We start from the raw sequence: 24,252 nt of genomic DNA, 5'->3' as shown, positions 1-24,252 counted from the left end.
AGTGTGTGTTCATATACCTTTTAGGGACAACTACTGTTCATTGGCTGCATTATTTTTCCTTTTTGCATACAGAAATTTTTTTCTTTTTTTTTTTAAGATTTTATTTATTTATTTGACAGAGACACAGCGAGAGAGGGAACACAGGCAGGGGGAACGGGAGAGGGAGAAGCGGGCCTCCCGCTGAGCAGGGAGCCCGATGCGGGGCTCGATCCCAGGACCTGGAATCATGACCTGAGCCGAAGGCAGACGCCTAACGACTGAGCCACCCAGGCGCCCCTGCATACAGAAATATTACCTATACATTTTTTCTTTTAAGATTTATTTATTTAGGGGCGCCTGGGTGGCTTAGTCGGTTAGGCATCTGCCTTCGGCTTGGGTCATGGTCCCAGGGTCCTGGGATTGAGCTCCGTGTTGGGCTCCTGCCTCTTCCTCTCCCCTCCCCCTGCTTGTGCTCTCTCTCTCTCTCTTTCTCTCTCAAAAAAAAAAAAAAAATTACTTGAGGGAGAGTGAGGGGGCAGAAGGGGGAGGGAGAGAGAGAATCTCAAGCAGACTCCCTACTGAGCATGGAGCCCAACTCGGGGCTTTATCCCACAACCCTGAGATCATGACCTGAGCTGAAATCAAGAATTGGACACTTAACCAACTTCGCCACCCAGGCGTGCCTACATTTTTTCCATTATAAATAGAATGCACTATTTTTCTGTTTTGTTTTGTGGATTTTTAACATTTTGATATTTTGTGGACTTGTCTTCGGAGCAATGTAATTGTCTACCTCTAAGAGATAAGTTAGATAACTTTGCTTTTTTTGCTTTTTAAATAGCACTGTAATGCATATCTCTTGTATATTTCAGAATTTTATTGGGTCAGTAAGTTGCTGGTTAAAATATCTGTACATTTAAAATTTTGATAGTGATTGCCAGCTTGTCCTTTGCAACAATCTGGACAGGTCCCCTCAGTGTGCAGTGCCCGCAGGTGTGCATGAGAAGGTCCTTTCCCCCTATGTCCTCAGAAGCCCTGTTTAATTTTCTTTTTCAGTTTTGTTAATCGATCACCACTGGAATATATGTCAACACTTTGTGTATACATCTTGCCACCCTCAAGTCTCCAACAGTTAAGAAATGCTTGTCATTTTGTAACCATTGTCTCACCTGAGGGCTGTCAAAGAGTTAAAGATTACATCCAGTTGTTAAATCTCTGAATCGAGATGCACCTGGGTGGCTCAGTCGGTTAAGTGTCTGACTCTTGGTTTCTGCTCAGGTCATGATCTCAGGGTTGTAGACTGAGCCCTGCTTTGGGCTCTGGGCTCAGTGCAGAGTCTGCTTGAGATTCTCTCTCCCTCTCCCTCCATGCTCACTTGTGCTCTCTCTCAAATAAATAAATAAATAAATATTGACATATAATGTGTTATTTGTTTCAGGGGTACAGGTCTGTGATTCGCCAGTCTTACACAATTACAGTGCTCACCATAGCACATCCCGTCTCCAATGTCCATCACCCAGCCACCCCATCCCTCCCACCCCCTCCACTCCAGTAACCCTCAGTTTGTTAGTATTTTTTAAAAATCTGTGAATTGATCAGTCGCCATATCCAAACAATAAGTAATAACTACTCTTATTACTCAATAATGTTTATAAAATCCAGTCTTATTATCCAAATCTTAAAGTCCAGGAAAAGTAATGAAGCATCAAAGAAACAGCAGATGGTGAGAAAAAGGAAGTGGGGTAGTGAGTAGCAGAAGGCCTCAGTAGATGTGATAGGGTGTAGGAGCTTCCTGCAGTGATAGAGTGGAGAAGAGCAATAATGTTCGTGGCCTTTGGGGGAGCTGATGAAAGGATGAGGATCTCTACAGAGACTTTGTTTCTAGGGGAAGCAAAGAGAGTCATTAATAATAAGAACCACTCCTAGGCATCACATGGCCACATTAAAGGCAAATCATCATCTATGAATCATCATTCAGAGGCTCGTTTTTTGATAAAACAGTGAAGTGACATCATCTCTAGAATATGGTATTATAATTTAGGAAGTTGGGGAAAATTTGGTAGGTTTTAAAAAGGCAATAAAATAAAAAGATTTGTTGTAATTTTTCAGCTTTCCAAAACGTGCATTTACCAGAAATTACTCATTGCCTGAGCATGTAGAATGGATGAGACTTCATTTAAGCATGCAAAAGGGAAAAGTGAAGCTTCCTTCTGGAGGAATAAATCAGTGTTACTCATTCTTATGAATTAGATACTTAATTCTGTTGACCTGACAGATACTAAAACATAGAATTGACTCCAGGGGGTCCAAAGCAGTGAAAGTCTGTGCGCCTGATGAGTTATAAGGCCTGGTGTTCAATTTCCTGCATAGTCTTCTGAGCAACAGGTAAACCCATCAGTTCTGATTGGGGTGACTGTGGCATATGGAAATACAATTTTCTTATTTAGGTGTGTTGCCTTTCAAAAGGACAATCTGTATATTGAAGAATAAAGTCATCACAGTTAAAACAGGCAAATAGAATACAAAGTTACTTTTAATTGTCCAAAATAAAAATGTTGCTAACCAAATATATTTGTAAAGCAAAACTATTAAATAATTAGGAACTCAATATCTATGAATATTAAAAATATATTTTGGAATCCAGACATGGAAATGAATACAAAACTAAAGAGGAAAAATACGTAGCTGCTGCTGTTAGTATTGCCTATCAACTATGATAATCATTTTATTATAAAAGATGTTTATTAGTGATCTCTATTAGTCTTATCTATGTGCAAGATAGTTATCATAGATACCCAGATAGTGAACATTTCTGATGTTTTTCATTCAACTCTTTATAGATCCATATCCCATCCACTGACTGTTCCTATCTTCCTGTCTGAAAAACTCTATATACCATTTTTTGTAGTGCAAGTTTCCTGGTGATGAATTTCTTCAACTTTTTTTATGTCTTTAAAAAGTCTTCATTATCCCTTCATTATTAAAAGATATTTTTGCTGGGTATAGAATTTTAGGTTGCCAGTTTTCTTTAAGTATTTAAAAGATGTTGCTCTTTTATCTTGTAGCTTGTATTGTTTCTGATGTGTGTTATCTTTTTAAGCTTTTTTTCTTTGGCTGATTTTAAGATTTTTTCTTTCTCACTGGTTTTAAGCAATTTGGTGTTATTTCTTTTTATGTTTCTTTTGTGCTTGGATATGTTGAACTTCCTGGCCCTAGGGGCTTTTTCTCCCCCCATCAAATTTGGAATATTTTGTGCCATATTTCTTCAAATATTTTTTTTAACACCTCTCCTTTGGAGATGCCAATTAGGTGTATATAAGTTGTCGCATAGCTCAATAATGTTCCGTTTGTAATTTTTTACTATATTTTCTCTTTGTGTTGTTTCATTTTAGGTAGTTTATAAATTGCTTTAACTATAAGCGTTAATCTCATTCAGTGTACTTTTTAAAAAATTTCATACATTGTATATTTTGTCTCTAGAAGTTTGATTTGAATCTTTCTTATATATGGCAAGTCTCATTTTCAGTGTTTTCTCTAGCTTTTTAAGCATTTGGAATACAGGTATAGTAATTGTTTTAATTTTCTTGTCTGCAGTCTCTCTCTAATTTCAGGATTTGGTTCTATATAATTCTGTCATCTGTGTAATTTTCAGAGTTTAGTTCTATGGTGTTATGTTGTTCTTCATTATGAGTAGTATTTTCTTCTGTCTTCACATGCCTCATAACTTTCGTCAGTAATTGATTGGCTCTCAGTCATTATGAGTTTTACTTTCTTTGATGCCGGATATTTTCATATTTTTATAGTGATATTCTTGAGTTTTTTTTCTGTTATATAATTAAGTTACAGGGAAATATTTTGGTCCTTCAGAGGCTTGCTTTTAAGCTTTGTTAGGTGAGATCTTAGCATTGTTTAATCTTGGATTAAGTATTTCCTCCTATTAAGACAATATCCTGTGTTAACTGTCCTCAGTGCCTTGTGAATGCCAAGCTTTTCCCCTCTGACTGAAGGGAACAGGAGCTATTCCTGCCCTGTGTGAGCTTTGGGGATTGTTCCCTGTAATGCATAGTTTCTTAACCTTGGAACTATTGACATTATGGAGCTTGAAAATTATTGGGGGGAGGGGGTGTGGAGGGCAGGGAACTGCCGTGTATGCTGTCAAATGTTTAGGAGCATCCCTGGCCTCAAACTGGATGGCAGTAGCATCCTCCACACTGTGACAACCCAAAATGTCTCCAGACATTGCCAAATGACTATTGGGGAGTAAAATTGTTCTCAGCTGATAACCACTGCTCTAATCCTTTCTGGTAGTTTTTTTGTATGCATGTGCTTTGGCTGAGGACTCAAAGGGGGACCTCCTGCAGATCTCCAGAGCCCTGTGCCTGTCACCATCTTCTCTTTCATACTCTCTCCTGAGAACTTTAGTTCCTTGACCTCCCGGCATTCCTCACTGTGTTGTCTCAACTTACGGAGACCAGTGGGTTCTGCCTGGGTACCTTCTCCCCTTACACGGCCAGGAAACTCTGGCCTCACAAGGCTCACATTTGTTTCCTGTCTCTCAGTGATCACTGTCCTTAATTGTCTGATGTCCAGTGTCTTCCCAAACCATTGTGCATCTTTTTGATTTTTGTTTTTTTGTTTTTTTAAGTTTTCTGTTTTCTACTTTTTTCAAGTGGGATCCCTATTAACTTCATCTTGGCTCTCATCCTCATTCCTGAATGGTATTTTTGCTGAATACACAATTCTGGGCTGGCTGTTATTTATTTATTTATTTTTTAAAGCACTTACAAGGTATTGAACTGGCTTCTGGTTTCCATTGTGGCTAATCACTCAGCTGTCAGTCATATTTTTTTTCTGATATTTTTAAGATCCTCCTGTCTTTGGTGTTCTGTAGTTTCACTATGATATGTATCTAATCTTGGATTTCTTTTTATTGTTCCTGCTTCCTAATGGATATATTGGGTTTCCTGAATCTTCAGACTCGGTCTCTCATCAGTTGTCAAAAATTTACAGCTATTATCTCTTCAGATATTTGTTCATCTTGAGGCTGTTCATTCCTTTGCTCTGAAACTCTTGTCAGATAAAAAAGCGACATTTGTGGCATATGTAACTAACAAAGGCTTGGGTCCAGTATATTATAAAGAATTCTTACATATCAATAAGAAAAAGACAGATAGAATAGAAAACTGTGTGAGGATATTCAGCAGGCATCTCACAAAAAAAGCTATCATTGGTTATAAGAAATATGAAATTTTAATCACAAGGAGACACCACTGCCAGATTGAAACTAGTAATGTAAAATGTTGGGGATCATGGGATATAACTAGAACTCACGGAAGCTGTTGGTAGGAGTAGAACTGGGACAACCACTTTGAAAAATTGTTCATCTTGTATCTAGTAATGTTGAATATACTTAGAAACCCACAACCCAGACTTTTCTCTCTTAAATATACTTGACCTTTGAACAATGCAGGGATTAGGGTCACTGACTCCCTGCATGGTTAGAAATTTGTGTATAAGGAGGGCACGTGTTGTGAGGAGCACTGGGTGTTATACACAACTAATGAATCATTGAATACTACATCAGAAACTAATGATGTACTATATGTTGGCTAACCGAACATAATTTAAAAGAGAAAAAAAGAAAGAAATTTGTGTATAACTTTTGGCTCCCCAAAACTTAACTACGGATAGCCAACTGTTGACTGGAAGCCTTACCAATAGCAAATAGTTGATAATACATATTTTGTATGTTTTTTTTTTTTTTTTTTTTAGAGATTTTATTTATTTATTTGAGACAGAGAGAATGAGAGAGAGAGAGCACATGAGAGGGGGGAGGGTCAGAGGGAGAAGCAGGCTCCCTGCCGAGCAGGGAGCCCGATGCGGGACTCGATCCAGGGACTCCAGGATCATGACCTGAGCTGAAGGCAGTCGCTTAACCAACTGAGCCACCCAGGCGCCCACATATTTTGTATGTTATGTGTATTATATACTGTGCTCTTCCGATAAAGTAAATGAGATAAAAGAAAATGTTAAGAAAATTATTAGGAAAAGAAAATACATTTATAAGACTGTGTTGTATTTTTCAAAAAATACCTGTATACAAATGGACTCGTGCTGTTCAAACCCAAGTTGTTCAACAGCCAACTGTACTTAACCCCAATTGTGTGTGTGTGTGCCTGTGCGCACGCACACGCATTAAAAGATGAGAAATATTTATAGCAGCACTATTTATAATAGCCAAGAACTGAAAACATCCTAAATGTTCCTCAAAGGCATAGTGGGCAAAGAAACTGTGAGATATTCATGTCTTGGAAAAAAGACCACAGGTGAATGCAGCTGGACCATTGAGAGGCTATTACAGTTCTCCAGGTAAAACACGACAACATCGATGTTTCTGAACTTTTCCTGTAAAAATGGTCTGTTGCTCCTACTCCATTTTGCTCTCGTAGCATGATGGCAGTGATGGACAACACATCCATGAATGAAGACTGGGTGACAGGAGCATTTCCTTTACAAAAACAGGTGGCATCATTTGCCAGCCTCTGGTCTAGAGCTGAGAGAAGACAACACATTTAGGATATATTTTGCAAGTAGATTTAACAGGATATGGATTGGGTGTTGAGGAGTGTACGGTGGAGAAGAGATTTGTTTCAAGGATGATTTCTAGGCTCCTGGCTAGAATAATTTACAGACTGTGGTGGTAGTGATTAGGGAACAAATGAGTTAAAAGTCTAAAACCCACTCTCCTAAAATAGTAGTGACATGTCAAGGTTTGAGAGTTATTTTGGTCATTGGTCTATAATGACAATGTGACAGTGTTTTGTGGAGATTTACCACCATGACAGTCATGACTAGAAAAACTTTCACTATACACAAATTAGTTATCTTATTACACAAAAAAATGAAAAGGTGAGAAAACAAGAAAAGAACGAAAGTTAGTCATTATTGGTCAGTTTTTTGTGTGTTTTCTGCTAACAGGAGGAAGGGAAAAATACAGTTCTCTCAGACTCCTACTGGCTGATCAACAATGTACCTAGAGCCTCATTTTCTAGTAAAAGTAATAACCCCCACCCCATCCCCAGCTGCCACCCTTATAATGATGAACCAGAAAATACAGAGGTGAGAAGACTTTTATGCTGATTCTTGTCCTACATTAGTGGCATTGGGGATGGGGATGGCAGCTAAATAGTGCCGCCTTCTCCTGTCCTACGTACTCCCGTTTCTAAGATCCTCCTTTTCAAGTAGTTGCCTATCACCATTGTTATGTCAAAATTATAACACCGATTTGATTTTCTTTATAGTTGGATGTGCTTGGGATTTTATATTTGATTAATTTTTTTCCAAATGTTGACTTTGATAGGCTTTGCTCTCTGTACATGATACTGTGGCTCAGAAGAATTACGATCCTGTATTACCTCCGATGCCTGATGATATTGATGATGAAGAAGACTCCGTAAAAATCATTCGTCTGGTCAAAAATAGAGAACCACTGGTGAGTTGTGGTTTACACTTTGTGCTCAGATATGAGTAGCTATCATGATAAAACCAAATCTTATGGGGACATACCATTTATTCCTCTCTTTGAAACATAATTTTTCTGTGTTGTCAAACTTTAGAGTGTTCATGTCTAAAAAATAATATTTAGAAAAATGGAAAAAAAGCTAAATAAAACGACAAGCATTCTCTTGGTTATACATAGCAATAATTTGTACGATGTGACGTTGACATTTATAAAAGAAAGCATAACATGTGCCAGTCACAGCTGATTTAAGATTAAATGGTGCAACTAAAAATAATTGCTTATGGTTTTTCTAGAAAGCTGATTTATTTTAAAGTAGTGAGGAGAAGCTTACCAAATATCTGTTATTTCAAAATGTAAATGTACCCATTTATTTTAGCACCAGAATTTATACAATGTCAGATTACATCAAGCAATTTATGGTGGGCAGAATGATGCCCAGTGATGTCATGTCCTAATCTTCAGAGCCTGTGAGATATTACTTTAAATAGCAAAGGGACTTGTCATGATATGGTAAGAGTCTTGAGATGGGAAGATTATCCTGGTTTAGATGGTGGGTCTAGTGTCTTCACAAGGGTTTTTACTAAAGTAGAAAGAGAAGGCAGGGAGTCAGAGTTGCAAAAGGAGATGTGATGATTAAAGCAAAGGTTGATGTTGCCATGAGCCAAGGAATGCCAGAAGTTTCTAGAAACTGGAAAAAGCTCAAGGATCAGATTCTCTCCTAGATCCTCCAGAAGGAACACAGCCCTGCTGACACCTTGATTTTAGCCCCAGGACGCTCATTTTGACCCTCCGACTTCCAGAACTGTAAGATAATAAATTTGTGTTGTTTTAAGTCACTACCTTTGTGTGGCGCATTTGTCTCAGCAATAAGATATGAGTACAGAGTATATCCATATTTTGATGAAACTACGTTCAGAAGAAAAATAGATTTTATCATCTAGCAGTTGATTTTAAATGTGTTGTGGCTCATTTTGTCTACTTAAGACATTTTTGTGTTCTTAAAGCAAGCATCAGTGGATAATGCAATATTTGCTGGGCATTATGTGAGGTACTTTACATACATTATATTTAATCCTCATAGTACGTGTCTTTTTCCATTTTTATAGACTAGGAAATGAATGTGCAAAGAAGCAAAGCAACTTACCTAAGTATCACAGCTAATGAGGGGTAGAACTAAGGTCCAAATTTGGCTTTTTACCTTCTAATACTAGTTTTTTCTTCTATACCATATTGTGTCTTTATACTTTTACCTTTTAGGTGGTTTTCATATTTTGCTTTATTTAAGGACAACTTTGGCACCTTGATAAATGCATTGGACACTCTTGCCCAGAAAAATACACAGATAAATTTGCATGTAATATAAGGGAATTTTTGAGCCCCTGAAGCTCATCCGTGGATATCCTAGGACTCCCTGTATTCCTGGCTAAGATTGTTTAATGTAGATTATGAATTTATGCTTTTCATCTGTGGTTATAAACTCGTACTGGTAACCTAAATATCTCTTGGTATTTATTACGAAGGTGACATACTTAGTAAGGCTAGACGGTATGCAGTTGGGATGTAGAAAGGTGTATCTCAGGGCCTATTGCCATAAAGTGACTCCTTCTTGGTGGCTTCTGTGCATCCCTCAGTAAGAAATACGTTTTCTGTTTTGACAAATTCAGGCTCTTAAATAATCGAAAGGCTGACCATCTTGAGGAGGTCAGTAATTCCCTAGTAATCATTTCTTTGATCAGTCACCGTTTTCCCAGGGGCGGCAAGGTTTTGGGTGTGTTGGTTTGGTGAGCTAACATTTAAACCACCATCAGCGACATGTAAGTCCTGAGCCTCTCCTGATCAATAAGATCTTCAGATATACAGTGCAAGAGGAGGGGAAGCACAAAATACCCCAGGATGTTATTTAGGGGGGCAGAAGTACTATGCGTTCAGTTAGCAAGAATAGAAGGAAATGCATGGGAATAAAAATTTCAAGTTTCCCTACGGTTATATGGAGCCTGTGGGGCTATGCAGGTGCTAAGAGGCTAGAAATTGGTTGAATTGTTAGGGTGAGGAGCTTGGGTGACTCCGTCAGTTGAGTATCTAACTTTTGATTTTGGGGTCATAATCTCAGAGTTGTGGAGCTTGCTTGGGATTCTCTCTCTCTCTCCCTCTCTTCCTCTGCCCCCCCAATTAATTAATTAATTAATTAAAATAAGTTTAAAAATTATTTCTCTTAAGCATGAGAATGTTTTCCAGATTTGTAACATTTGTATATTCTGGGGATATCCTAAATATTTCTTGGAATTGTTCAGTTTTCTTATTCCTGTACCATGGTATAATTTGGCAATTTTGTATGTACTTGGTAGCATTTTCCTTTCTACTTCCCCTTAAATGATGAAATTTAAATTTTTAATTCCATTGCGTTTTTATCCATTATTTTTATTCTGCTTTTTGCCCGTTTTGTTTCTCCATTATTTAAAAGTAAATTAATAATAAAAGTTTTTTCCCCCAAATTTATGCAATTAACTTCTTTAAACTCTAGGTTTATTTTTTTATACTAATATTCCATATATAAGGCAATTTCAAGCAATTTCAAGGACTTTTAAGTTATCTTACTTTAAAAAATTATTTTAGTCACTGGTCCTTTGTCTTCGTAGTGAGCCACAATTTGCATGTTTTTTTGTTCAAGGAGCTGTATTGAAAAAAATAAAAATAAAAACTTCAAATAGAAAACAACATCTACATGGAATGAAGAAATCCCCCAAATTATTTGTTAGGATTCCTGAGAAAAGTATTAAGATTTCAGATGTCATTTCAACCTTGGAATATGAAATCAGGGAAGGCGAATTACTTGTCTTGAATATTAGTTTGACAGTTATTGTAAAGTAGGAGTATTGGATGAATAAACTTAAAGTTTAAAAAATGAACTAGTCAGAAAAGTAGAAAATAGTCATTTTCAACAAGCTTGTCATTTTACATTTGTCAAATCTCATTTGTCATTTTGGAGAGGTTATTGGAAAAAGCCACAACCACCAAAGGGGTAGGGGGTGGGGAGGGAGAAGCAGAAACTGGGGGAAGATTAAGTCTGAGGCATCCTTAGGAGAATGAATCCAAGCAGTTAAGAATCAAATAGTTAAGATGAGGAAAGCCAAGCTGAAATAAAATTCTAGTGACTGGATGGTCAGTAAATTTTCGGCAAATGATTCAGGAGGAAAGGCCAAAAGATTTAGCAATCAATGGGCTAGTTTATCAGTGTTACTTAAGCATGTGATTTTGGGGGCACCTGAGTGGCTCAGCTGGTTAAGCATCTGACTCTTGATTTCAGCTCAGGTCATGGTCTCAGGGTCCTGGAATCGTGCCCCACATCGGCTCTGTGCTTGGGAGGGAGTTTGCTTGAGGAATCTCTCCTTCTCCCTCTGCCCCTCCCCCGCACACTCACTATTGCCACGCACTCACTCTCTCTCAAATAAATAACCTTTTTTTAAAAAATGTAATTTTGTGTGTTAGACTGAGTTATAATGCAGTGCAATAAATGCCAAGCTTGCATTAGATGACCTAAGTGGGAGGCATTATGCTGTCACTTATTTGCTCTATATCCTTGTAGGAACAAGTCACTTAGCCTCTCAGCCTGAGGTTCCTTATTAGATAATCAGGAGATATGCCTCTTCAAGAGTGTTTTGAATATCAACTAGTATAATGTATTTGAAATGCTCTGTAAGTTTTTATGCATTATGCACGCATTATATCAGTGTTACACAGAATGATGAGAAGGTAGGACCTCTAGATGACAGTTGTTGAAGGAGAGGACCATTTCCAGGAAAAAGAGGCAGTGAACACAGATCATGTAGATATTTGCCATGGAAAGGTGAGGGGGTGATAATTTGAGGGAAGGGATGATGAATGAACTGAGAGAAGGAGAGTTTAAAAACACTGGTCAGGATGCAGGGAGCAGAGTTATCTTCCCTTCCTGTGAATATGGAATAATTTGTAACTGTTTTATCCAGAAATAATAATAAATATTAATTTTTAGGCAGGCTTAAGAAAATGACTTTCTATTAGTGAGTGAGTGGATTATAATCCCGATTTTCAGTTTCTGGCATGGGTTGTCCTTGATTCTTTTAGAACGGTGGTGCTCAAACCTTTTTTTTAGATTTTTTTTAGATGTCTCCGATATTCTTGATGCAAATGTTTGGTAGATGATACTTGAAACCATTTTGATTTCAAAGGTTCAACCTGAAATCACCTGTGCTACCAGCTGAAGGGGAAGGTCCTAGAATATTGGCAGTATTGTAGGAGATGCAATTTTTATGTAGGACATTGTGATAGCTCAGTCTCAGCAGTCCTCTTTTGTAAACCATTTTACAGCAGTAACAAAACAGACACATTTAAGCAGAATTTTAACTTCTCAATCTAACCTGAAGTTCTCTATATTCTGTATTTTGTCAAAATCACATAGAATAATGGGATGCCTGCGTGGCTCAGTTGGTTGAGCATCCAACTCTTGACTTTGGCCCAGGTCATGATCTCAGAGTCGTGAGACTGAGCCCTGTGTAGGGCTCTGTGCTGAGTGTGGAGCCTGCTTGAGATTGTCTCTCTCCCTCTCCCTCTCTCTCTCTCTCTCTCTCAAAAATCACATAGAATAAATTCAGAATATATAAGAAAATATGTAAGTACTAAAACATTAGATACAATTTTAATTCATTTTGCCTTTGCCACCTGTGCCATTGGACTGTAGACTTTTGGATAATATGACATGTAATGTGCTCTGTTTTATTGAGTTTTGATCTTATTTTCATGCAAGTACGTTCCACTAGGAATACGTCAAGGAATTGTGATAATGGGGGTTTGGAAAGCAATATGGAAATAGAAATCTTCAAGAATGAAGGGATCAAAATGAAGATTGAGTCAAGTGCTGGTATCATGTAGAAACAGAGATTATTTCTCAGGGTCCATAGTTCACCCTCCAGGGATAGGTAAAATCAGCAGATAGCAAGCACTCTGTTTCAAGATTCCTATAACAGAGTAACCCTTCAGTGTTGGAGTGCTCGTCTTTATCTACACATTTTAGAAATGATTTCATCCAGCCCATGGCTTTAAAAATAATCTGTGTGTCAGTGACTCCCAGGTCTATTTCTCTTCCAGATCTTTTTTCTGAGTTTCAAATTTGTATGTCCATCTGTGTACTTGATATCTCCATTGGAATGTCTAATGGACAGCTCTGTCTTGACATGTCCAAAAGTAAACTGATCTTTGTCCCCAAATCCGTTCCCCTTCTAGGATTCCTCCTCTTCGTTGATTACAATCCCATCTTTCTAATTGCTCAGCCAAAAACCAGAGTCAATCTTTGATACCTTTCTTCATGTCCCATTTCCAGTCCATTGGGAATTCTTTAGGCTCTACCAATAATATATCCAGACTATTCATCACTTCTCCTCCTGCCAGTCAGATCCAAGCCTTCTTCATCTTTACCCTGGAGTATTTTAACAACCTCCAGTTTGTTTCCTTGCTTTAGCTCTTATATTCCTTCAATCTTAACACAGTAAGTGGAGTGAGCCTGTTAGATTATAGCACTTTTGCTGTTCAGGTTCTCCCTGTTTCTTTCAGAATAAAATCCAGAGCTCTCACGAGGATCTACATGATCTGGCTCTCTGTTAACCATCTGACCTCAGCTCCTACTGCTTCTCCCTTTTTACTTTACTCCAGGCACACTGACTTTTTTGCTCTTCCTTGATCATTCTATTCATAGCCCCATCTCAATACCTTTGTGCTGTTTTCATCTATTCTTTCCCTTTAGCTAACTCCTTCATCTTTTTTCTTTTTCTTTTTCTTTTTCCTTTTTTAAGAGAGGGAGAGGGGAGGGGCAGAGAAAGAGAGAATCTTAAGCAGGCTCCGTGATCAGCACAAAGCCTCTTGCAGGGCTGCATCTCACAACCCTGAGATCATGATCTGAGTGGTGGACCCGCACACCCTCTCCTTCATCTCCTTTTTATCTTTCTTTACTCAGTGTCATCTTCTCATTGGGGTGTGTCTTTACACTGTCTTTACATTGTCTTTCTTCCCTGCCATGGCACTCCTGATCTTTCTCACCCTGCCCTCTCTCATACTCATAGTGTTTACCACATTCTAACACACTATATATCTCATTATTTCATATTTTGTTTGTTGTCCTTCTCCCTTGTTAGATGTAAGCTCCACAAGGGGACAGAAATGCTTAGTTTGTTTCACCACTGTATTACAAGCTCTTGGAACAGAACCTGGCATAGAGTAGGTTCTCAATAAATATTTGTCAACTTCATTGAGTCACAGGATAAGTCAAAAGGACTAGCAGTAAGGGGCACCTGGGTGGCCCAGTAAGTTAAGTGTCTGCCTTCGGCTCAGGTCACGATCCACGCTCCTGGGATCGAGTCCCACATCAGGCTCCCTGCTCAGCAGGGAGTCTGCTTCTCCCTCTCCCTCTGACCCTCCCCCTGCTTGTGTGCTCAATCTCAAGTAAATAAAATCTTAAAAAAAAAAAAAAAGGCCTAGCAGTAAGCACAACAAACTGAATGGTCCTACATTGAAAAATAGTAAAATTCATAGTGAAGAAAAAGATTTATTCCAGTTACTTAATTCTATGTTACAAACCACCCCAAATTTTGTGGCTAAAACAATAATATATTATTATATTTCATAGTTTTAGAGGTTGATAGGCTCAGTAGGTGGTTCTTAGAGTCCCTCACATGTACAGTTAGATGGTGGCTGAGACTGGAGTCGTCTGTGAACTTCATTCCTATGACTGATGCCTGGATTGGGATGGCTGGAAAGTTGGGGGCTGATCAGGCATCTCTTTCTAGGTTGTACCTCCATTTGGCTAGTGTGGGCTTCCTCACAGCTTGGCAGGAATCATGATTTCTTATGGTGTCTGACTTCCCAAAGAGCCAGTATTGCAAGAGGCCTGGGATGCAGCTGCAAGTCTTCTCATAGCCTTAAATGCCTTAAAACCATTTTTACCACTTGATATGAGAATATGGCATGCACATACAAAAAAGGAAGAAATTGTTGATCTCCATCATAGACAAACTACTGCAAGGGTAATGAACTTATAAATTTATGAATAAGAGGTTATAGAAAGATACAGGGTAAGCAGTATTGAGTAAGTTACGATAAGCAATTCTGGGGCACCTGGGTGGCTCAGATGTTAAGCGTCTGCCTGTGGCTCAGGTCATGATCCCAGGGTCCTGGGATCGAGCCCCACATTGGGGTCCCTGCTCGGTGGGAATCCTGCTTCCCCCTCTCCCACTCCCCCTGCTTGTGTTCCCTCTCTCGCTGTGTCTCTTTTGTCAAATAAATAAATAAAATCTTAAAAAATAAATAAAAATAAAAATAAGCAATTCTGGTGAGTTTGCCTTAGATAAGTCCTGACTTTACTACACACTAATTTTCTGATCTTAGACAAATTATAACCATTTGTGATTACTTTCTTGTCTATAAAATCTGGATAAATAGAGACTTGGGTTCAAGATGGCAGTGTAGGAAGATCTCTCCCATATATACAACAAATATACAACTGCATATAGAATAATTTGAAAAAGACCAGAAAACTGGATGAACAGAGCCTCTACAATAAAGGGCAAAAAGAACAGCATTGAGATGGGATAGGAGAGGCAGAGACACCATCTTGCCAGAAACAACCCACTGTACATTCAATGATCACAGTCAAGGAGGATCTCAAAAATACAGAAGTTTTCCCTGAGTGAGGGGTTTGTGTTCCACATCAGGCACTGAAAACCCTTAGATCCTGAATGAGAAAGATGAGGCCTCTAAATGCCAGACTTTGAAAACCAACAGAGGTTATGTTCAGGAAAACCATGGAACTATAGGGAATGGAGAACTTGCTCTTAAGGGTTCATGTGCAGACTCACTCACCAAGAGACCCAGCACAAAAATCCCAATTTGAAAAGCACCTAGACCATATGTGAAGGAGACCCACTTACTAATCTTAAAGTGCTTGCCAGAGAGGCTGGAAACTTTTGGAACTTTTCCCAGGGATGGAGACACTGGCAGGTGCCATACTTGTGACCTTATCTAGCTTGTTAAAGTTGGTGAGGGTGGGAGTCATTTGGAAACTATTCCTTTCATCTGCTAGAGATGGGGGATGTGCCCAGCTGAGAATCCTGCCAATCCCCACACTGCAGTTGTGCATTCCGGCTGGGTCAGGCAACAGCCCTGCCCATCCCTTTGCCACAGTGCAGCCTTGTGCCACTCAGTGCAGCCATGCATTACAGCCAGACTGGGCACTACCCTATATACCACTGCATCACAAACATAGCCCTGCCACAGCAAACAGACTCATGCATCCCATACAGGGGATGCTTCTTGAGCACCTAGCTCTGGTCAGAGGGGATTGAGTTTCTGGGCCATATGACATCTCCTTTGCAAGGTCACTCCTTCAATACTAGGAGAGGTGATTGATTTACCTAGTACATAGAAACAAACAGAGTCAGACAAAAATGAGACATAGGAAAATGTTCTAAATGAAACAGGATAAAACATTAGAAAATGACATCGATGAAATGAAAACAAGCAATGTATCTGATAAAGAATTCAAAGTAATGGTCATAAAGATGCTCACTGAACTCAGAAGAAAATTGGATGAACATAGATCCTCAACAAAGAGAAAATATAACAAAATTCCAAACAGAAGGTACAGAGCTGAACAATACAGTAATTGAACTGAAAAATACACTAGAGCAGTTCAACAGACTGGATGAGGCCAAAAATCAGGTCAGCAAGCTGGAAGAAAAAGCAATAGAAGTCACCCAGACAGAACAGCAAAAAAAAAAAAAGAATGAAAAAAATGAAGATAATTTAAGGAACCTTTGAATCCACATCAAGTGGAATAACATTCACATTGTAGGGTTCCAAATACAAGATAGACAGGGCCAGAAAACTTATTTGAATAAATAATGGCTGAAAACTTTTCTAATCTAGAGAAGAAAATAGACCTACAGGTTCATGAAGCCCAGAGAGTTCCAAATAAGAAGAACCCAAGGAGATCCGTACCAGGACACATTATAATTAAAATGGTAAAAGAGAATCTTAAAAGCTGCAAGAGAAGAACAACTTATATATCAAGGGAAACCCCATAAGACTATCAGCAGATTTTTCAGCAGAAACTTTGCAGGCCAGAAGTGAGTGGCATGACATATTCAAAGTGCTGAAAGGAGAAAACTTCTAATGTAGAAGTCTTTACTGGTAAGTTTAGTACTCAGGTTTGAAGGAGAGATTAAAAGTTTATTTATAGATAAGCAAACACAGAAGTGGTTCATCGTCACTAAACTGGCTCTATCAGAAATATTAAAGGGATGTCTCTCTAAACTGGAAAAAAAAAATGGAACTAATTAATAATAAGAAAGCATGTGAAAGTAAAAATGTCACTGGAAAAGGTAAATATATGGTAAAGATAGTGGATCAACCACTAATAAGGCAAGTGTGAAGGTCAAAATACAAAAATAGTAAAATTAACTAAAACTACAGTGATTAGTTAAGAGAGGCACAAAATAAAAAGGTGTAAAGTGTGACATAAGAAATATAAAACATGGGAAGCAGGAAGAAAAAATGTAAGGTTTTGGAATATGTTCAACTTAAGTTGCTGTTAACTCAAAACAGACCGTTATATACACAGGAAGTTACAGGTGAACTTAGCAAAATGTATACTAAATACACAAAATGAGAAAAGAATCTAAACAATATAAAAGGAAACCATTGAACCAGAAGGGAAGAGAGAGAACAGAAGGGAACCACGAAAACAGCCAGAAAACAATGAACAAAATGACAGTAAGTATGTACCTATCAATAATTACTTTAAATGAACTAAATATTCCAGTCAAAAGACACAAAGTGGTTGAATGGATAAAAAAAAAAGAAGACCCATCTATATGCTCCCTATAATAAGAGACTCACTTCAGAAGTAAGGACATATACAAAGAAACTGAAAGAATGGGAAAAGATATTCCATGCAAATGGAAACAAAAAGCTGGTATAGCTATACTTACAGCAGACAAAACAGACTTTAAAACAAAAACTATAGTAATAAGAAAGGGCGTTACATAATGGAAAGGGTAATCCAACAAGAACACGTAACATTTATAAATATATATGCACCAAATACAGAGAGACCAAGATATATAAAGCAAATATTACAGACCTAAAGGGAGAAACTGACAGTAATACAGGAATAGTAGGGAACTTTTAACACCCCTTTTACATCAATGGATACATCATCCAAACAGAAAGTCCACGAGGAAACAGTGGCTTTGAACAATACATTAGACCAGATAGACTTAATAGCTATGTACAGAACATTCCATCCAAAAAGAACAGAATACACATGCTTCTGAACTGCACATGGAATAGTCTCCAGGAAGATCATGTTAGGCCACAAAACTAGTCTCAATAAATTCAAGAAGATGAAATATCAAGCATCTTAACCCACAATGGTATAAAACTAAAAATCAATTACAAGAAGAAAATTGGGAAAACCCCCCAAATATGGAGATCAAACAACATGCTATTGAACAATCAATGGGTCATTGAAGAAAACAAAGAGGAAATTAAAATTACCTAGGGACAAAAATGAAAATAGGAACACCACAAACCCAAATTTTTTAAATCAGCAAAAGTGATTCTAAAAGGGAAATTCATAGCAATACAGGCCTACCTCAAGTAAATCTCAAATAATCTGATTTTACACAAAACGGAAGCCCAAAGTTAATGGAGGGAGAGAAATAATAAAGATCACAGCAGGGGCGCCTGGGTGGCTCAATCGGTTAAGCGTCTGCCTTCGTCTCAGGGTCCTGGGATGGAGCCCCGCATCGGGCTCCCTGCTCAGCGGAGAGCCTGCTTCTCCCTCTCCCTCTGCCTGCCTCTCTGCCTACTTGTGCTCTCTCTCTGTCAAATAAATAAAATCTTAAAAAAATAAAGATTAGAGCAGAAATAAATGAAAGAGACAAAACAATAGAAAAGGTCAATGAAACTAAGCTGGTTCTTTGAAAAGATAAAGCAACTTGACAAACCTTTGGCCAGACTCATCAAGAAAAAGGAGTCAAGTATAATCAGAAATGAAAACTGACACCACTGAAATACGAAGAATCATGAGACTATGAACAATTATAGGCCGACAAATTGGACAACCTAGAAGAAATGGATAAATTTCTAGAAACATAAAATTTTCCAAGACCAAGTCATAAAGAAATAGAAAATCTGAATAGACCACTTACTAGCAAGGATATTGAATTAATAATCAGAACTTCCCAAAAGTCCAGGACCAGATGGTTTCACAGATGAATTTTATCAAACATTCGAAGATTTAATACATATCCTTTTAAAACTCTTACAAAAAAAATTGAAGGGGAGGGAGCACTTCATTAGTTATGAAGCATTACCCTGATACCAAAACTAGACAAGAATACCACATATACACAGAAAGTTACAGGCCAGTATCATTGATGACACTGATGAAAAAATTCTCAACAAAATATTAGCAAACCGAGTTCAATAATACATTAAACAGATCATAAACCACAATCAAGTGGGATTTAGTCCAGGGATCCAAGGATGGTTCAGTGCCCACAGATCAATCAACACCACATTAACAAAATGAAGGATAAAAATCATATGATCTTAATAGATGCAGAAAAATCATTTGACAAACTTCAACATCCATTTATATGATCCAAACTCAACAAAGTGAGTAAAGATAATAAAGGCCATATATGACAGACCCACAGCTAACATCATACTCAACAGTAAAAAGCTGGCAGTTTTTCTCTAAGATCAGAAACAAGAGAATTGCACACTCTTGCCACTTTCATTCAACACAGTACTGGAAGTCCTAGCCACAGCAATTAAGCAAGAGAAAGAAATAGAAGACACCCAAGGGAGGAAGAACTAAAACTATCACTATTTGCAGTTGACACAATACTATATATAGAAAATCCAAAAGACTCTACCAAAACTGTTAGAACTAATAGATGGATTTAGTAAAGTAGGAGGATACAAAATTAACAGAAATCTGGCATTTCTATACATGAATAATGAGTTATCAGAGAGAGGAATTAAGAAAACAATCTCATTTAAAAGCACACCAAAAAGAATAAAATACCTAGGAATAAATTTAACCAAGGAAGTGAAAGATCTGTATACTGAAAACCATGGCATTGATGAAAAATTAAAGAAGACACAAATAAATGGAAAGATAGTTCATGGTCATGGATTGGAAGAATTAATATTGTTAAAATGTCCATACTACCCAAAGCAATCTACAGATTCATTGCAGTCCCCTCTCAAAATTCCAAGGGCATTTTTCATGGAACTAGAACAAAAATTCTAAAATTTTTACAGAACCATGGAAGATCCCGAATAGCCAAAGTAATCTTGAGAAAGAAGAACAAAGTTTGAGGCTTCATGCTCCTAGATTTGAAATTACACTACAAAGCTATAGTAATCAGAACAGTTTGGTATGGGCATAAGAACAGACATGCTGATCAATGGAACCGAATTTAGAGCCCAAAATTAAACCCACACATAATATGGACAATTAATTTGTAACAAAAGAGCCAATAACATACGATGGAGAAAGGAAAGTCTCTTCAATAAATGGTGTTGAGAAAAACTGAACAGCCACATGCAGAAGAATGAAACATGACCACTGTCTTGCCCTATACGCAAAAATTAACTCATAATGCATTAAAGACTTGAACGTAAGACCTGAAACTGTAAAATTCCTAAAAGAAGAAAACATAGGTGGTAAGCTCCTCAACATGTGTCTTAGCAGTATTTTTGTAGATCTGACTGCAAAGGCAAGGGAAACAAAAATAAACAAATTGGACTACATCAAACTTCTGCAGCAAATCATCGAAATGAAAAGATAATCTACTGAATAGAAGATTTTTGCAAATCATATATCTGATAAGGGATAATGTGCAAAATATATCAAGAACTTCTACAACTCAATAAATAAATAAATAAAACAACAAAACAAAACCCCAAACAACTCAATTAAAAAATGGGCAGAGGATCTGAATAGACACTTTTCCAAAGAAGACATCCAGATGGCCAATAGGCACATGAAAAGATGCTCAACGTCAATAATTATTAGGGAAATGCAAATCAAAACTGCATTTGACACGTCACCTCACATCAGTTAGAATGGGTATTATCAAAAAGACGATATAACAAGTGTGGGTGAGGATGTGGAGGAAAGGAAACCCTTGTACACTGTTTATGGGAATGTAAATTAGTGCAGCCACTATGAAAAACAGTATGGAGACTTCTCCATACTGTTAAAAAATTAAGACTAGAACTACTATATGATCCATCTATTCTACTTCTGGCTATTATCTGAAGAATATAAAAATACTGACTTGAAAAGATATATGCCCTGGGTGCCTGAGTGGCTCATTTGGTTAGGCGTCTGCCTTCAGCTCAGGTCATGATCCTGGGGTCCTGGGATTGAGTCCCGCATTGGGCTCCCTTCTTATTGGGGAGTCTGCTTCTCCCTCTACCCCTCCCCCCTGCTCGTGATCTCTCTCTCTCTAATTAATAAATAAAATCTTAAAAAAAAAAAAAAGAAAAGAGATATGCCCCCCTGTATTCATTGTAACATTATATACAATAGCCGTGACCTGGAAAGAACCTAAATGTCCACTAGTAGACGAAGAGGTGAAGAAGATGTGGGGTGTTTGTGTGTGTGTGTGTGTGTGTGTGTGTGTATCTATATATATACACACACAACGCAATATTACCCTGCCATTAAAAATGAATGAAATCTTGCCATTTGTGACAACATGGAGAGACCTTGAAGGTATTATACTAAGTGAAAGAAGTTAGAGGATGACAAATACCATATAATTTTATTCATATGTAAAGTCTAGAAAAAAGCAAATGAACAAACAAAACAAACTCATAGATACAGACAACTGATTGGTGGCTACCAGAAGGTTGGTGGCGGGGGGGGGGGGGGCAAAATGGGTGACCAGGGTCAATTATATGGTTGTGGGTGGTAACTAGACTTCTGGTGATCTCTGTAGTGCATATGGGTGTCGAATTGTAATGGTGTATAACTGAAAGCCATATAATGTTACATGCCAATTTTACCTCAATTAAAAAAGGAAAAAATATGAGGGAAAAAAGAACACTTTAAAAAAATGGGCTATTAATCTTAAATTAGGTCACTAGACCCTTCTGCCATTAGGCATACTTTGATGGGAAGGTTTGAGATATTGTTAAGGCAAATGAAAGTTTATTCAATCACACTAGTTTTATTAAAAATATTACATTTCTAGTCATCTTGGCTATAAGTAAACTGTTTAAATAAAGGCAAAACTTACCATTAATGGTAAGTTAATGATGGGTCTTTATAGGTTTGGTGTTTATGATTGTGGAGAGATGCTCATTTAAGTCTTTGGACATGAATGGACATGCTTGGTGATAAAAAATGTGACAAAATCATCTGATCACTTAATTATTTGATTTTTAAAAAACCATTATTAGATATGTATTTGATAGCTATCATATAAAATATACTCATTACAAATGTATTCCTAATTTTGTTTACATGCCTATTTTTTAATGATACACATGTGTTTATTGACATGTGAGAAAAATTTGATTTTCAGGGTGAATTCTGCCACCACCTAATGTGCATCTTTTTAGCTGTGTGATGCCATTGTAGAATGCTTTCCTACACCAATACCAGTTTCTTAGAAGGAAAGTCATAAAAAGGTGTTCAAAGTAACCATTTGTGCCTGATGTTCTTATAAAGCAGCATTCAGTTAATTTGCTTCTGAACATCCATAAATGAAGAGTTTCTGGACTCTTTTTGAAATTGTTTCCTAATCTTATGCCAAAATGTTAGTTCTCTTTGTACTAAGTACAGTCCTAGTACATAAAGACCTTGGAGTAACAGATCTTTCTTCCATTAGTTTATCTTAGCATTAGGTAAGGAATAGGACTAATTTCGGAGTTTAAGTCTTTTTTTTTTTTTTTTCTCTTTCTTTGTCATTATGGCTGAGTTCCTCTACCATAATGGTGTAATAAAGGATCACTAAACTAAAAGCCAGATGACCTGGGCTTTAGTTTTCTAATTTATATAAGATTTTTGTATTCACTTAATCTCAGTGTAGCCCACCTTCTTCATGGGGTATTATAAACACAAATGAGATGAACAAATGCTGTCAAGGGGCAAAAACAAATCATAATTCAAATACAAGGTATTATAATGGAAAGAAGATATTTGTATTTTCCATCATGTTGAAGAGGTTAAAGATTTGAAAAATCCTTAAATGTTGTGCTGAAAACCATAGATGATGTGTCTGATAGAAAATCTGTCCCAAGTCAGGAGTGTTTGTAAGACACCTGCCTCGTACCTTTAATTTTTTGTAATTGTTTTTACTTTTTCCAGGTAAATGTCCTTATTTCTGCTCCCTTTCGGACCACCCAATGCACACCTTTACCCACAAGTACTTTTTTTGTTTTCCTTCAAAGGGAGCTACCATTAAGAAAGATGAGCAGACTGGAGCCATCATTGTGGCTAGAATCATGAGGGGAGGAGCTGCGGATAGAAGTGGTAAGGATTAAAAAAAAAAAAAAAAAAGGAGACGTGGTAAGGATTTCAACAGTAGGCTGGTGGACAAGTCATGTTGCATTTCATGGGCAACATTTCCAACATGTAATTAAGAGGATAACAATCTTTTGCTGTAATACATCAAAACAGTGAGATATTTTTCTCTGTGTTGAACTGTGGGAACCTATTGAAATAAATGATACATCTCACTCTACTTTACAATCTCAGTTTACGTGGGCTTCCAGAGTTACATTAAGATCTGTTTCAAATGTTTCTGATTTGAAAAGTACTACTGCATGTGTGCAGCCTTTGAAACAAAATAAAAATTCTTTTATTAGGTGAAAATAATATACATTTCTAGACGAAGACCAGGATGCTGATGTCCTTTCTTTGCCAGCATTATAACATGGTAGTCTTTGATTCATCGCTGTCTAGAGGTACAGAGTCCGAAACCTGAGAAGCCTAAAGGTCTCCGCAAATGTATTAAGGGAATGAAACAGTGCTTTGAGTATGGACACGATTGCAAATTGCGGTTCTTTTGTAGGTAACTCTGCTAATTTACCAAATTTGCTACTTCTCAGGTCTTATTCATGTTGGTGATGAACTTAGGGAAGTGAATGGGATTCCAGTAGAGGATAAAAGGCCTGAGGAAATAATTCAGATTTTGGTAAGCTGAAATTATATTTTAAAATTGCAATAAAAAAATGAAATTGAATCAGTATGTTTCAGACTTGGTTATAAATATAGGATTTGGATTTAGCTGTCTAGAGTTGTAATCCCAGCTTCATTACTTAATCCCTGTATGTCCTTGGAATATACCTTAATCTTTGCATTACCTCAGTGTTTTCATTTACAAAACGAAAACAAGAAGAGGTAAGTACCTCACGGCAGTGTTTTGAGGATTAAATGAGCTAATGTATGTAAAGAGTTTATTACAGGGCCTGTTCCAAATAGGTACTTAATAGGTGGCATCTACTCTGTTGTTCATGATGCATTTTTCTTTTCCCTTCTCCCATCGACATGGCCAGACTGTAGGCTGTGCTTTCTAGGTATCTATAACAGTGAAACTAATTTAGATGTCTTGTGAAATCTAAAACGGAACAAAATTATTTTAGGCCTTGACAGTATTAATTCTCCAGTTCATTTGTAAGGATAAAATGAGGGAGAC

General features: G+C 37.4%; 1 protein-coding gene across 7 annotated transcripts in view; it reads left to right on the top strand.

The window, feature by feature from the left end:
• MPP7 (membrane palmitoylated protein 7) overlaps positions 1-24,252 on the top strand; it is a 299,054-nt gene that overhangs the window by 188,080 nt on the left and 86,722 nt on the right. For all 7 annotated transcript variants that reach the window (XM_032395850.1, XM_032395853.1, XM_032395851.1 and 4 more), the window contains exons 6-8: positions 7,340-7,471; positions 23,006-23,087; positions 23,666-23,751. In XM_032395850.1, coding sequence (XP_032251741.1) covers positions 7,340-7,471; positions 23,006-23,087; positions 23,666-23,751 — 300 coding nt within the window. The remainder of the gene's footprint in view (positions 1-7,339; positions 7,472-23,005; positions 23,088-23,665; positions 23,752-24,252) is intronic.

This window comes from Phoca vitulina, unplaced genomic scaffold (assembly GCF_004348235.1).
Source record: "Phoca vitulina isolate PV1807 unplaced genomic scaffold, GSC_HSeal_1.0 scaffold88, whole genome shotgun sequence".
In the NCBI taxonomy this organism is placed as follows: domain Eukaryota; kingdom Metazoa; phylum Chordata; class Mammalia; order Carnivora; family Phocidae; genus Phoca; species Phoca vitulina.
This window is presented reverse-complemented; position numbering and strand designations above follow the sequence as displayed.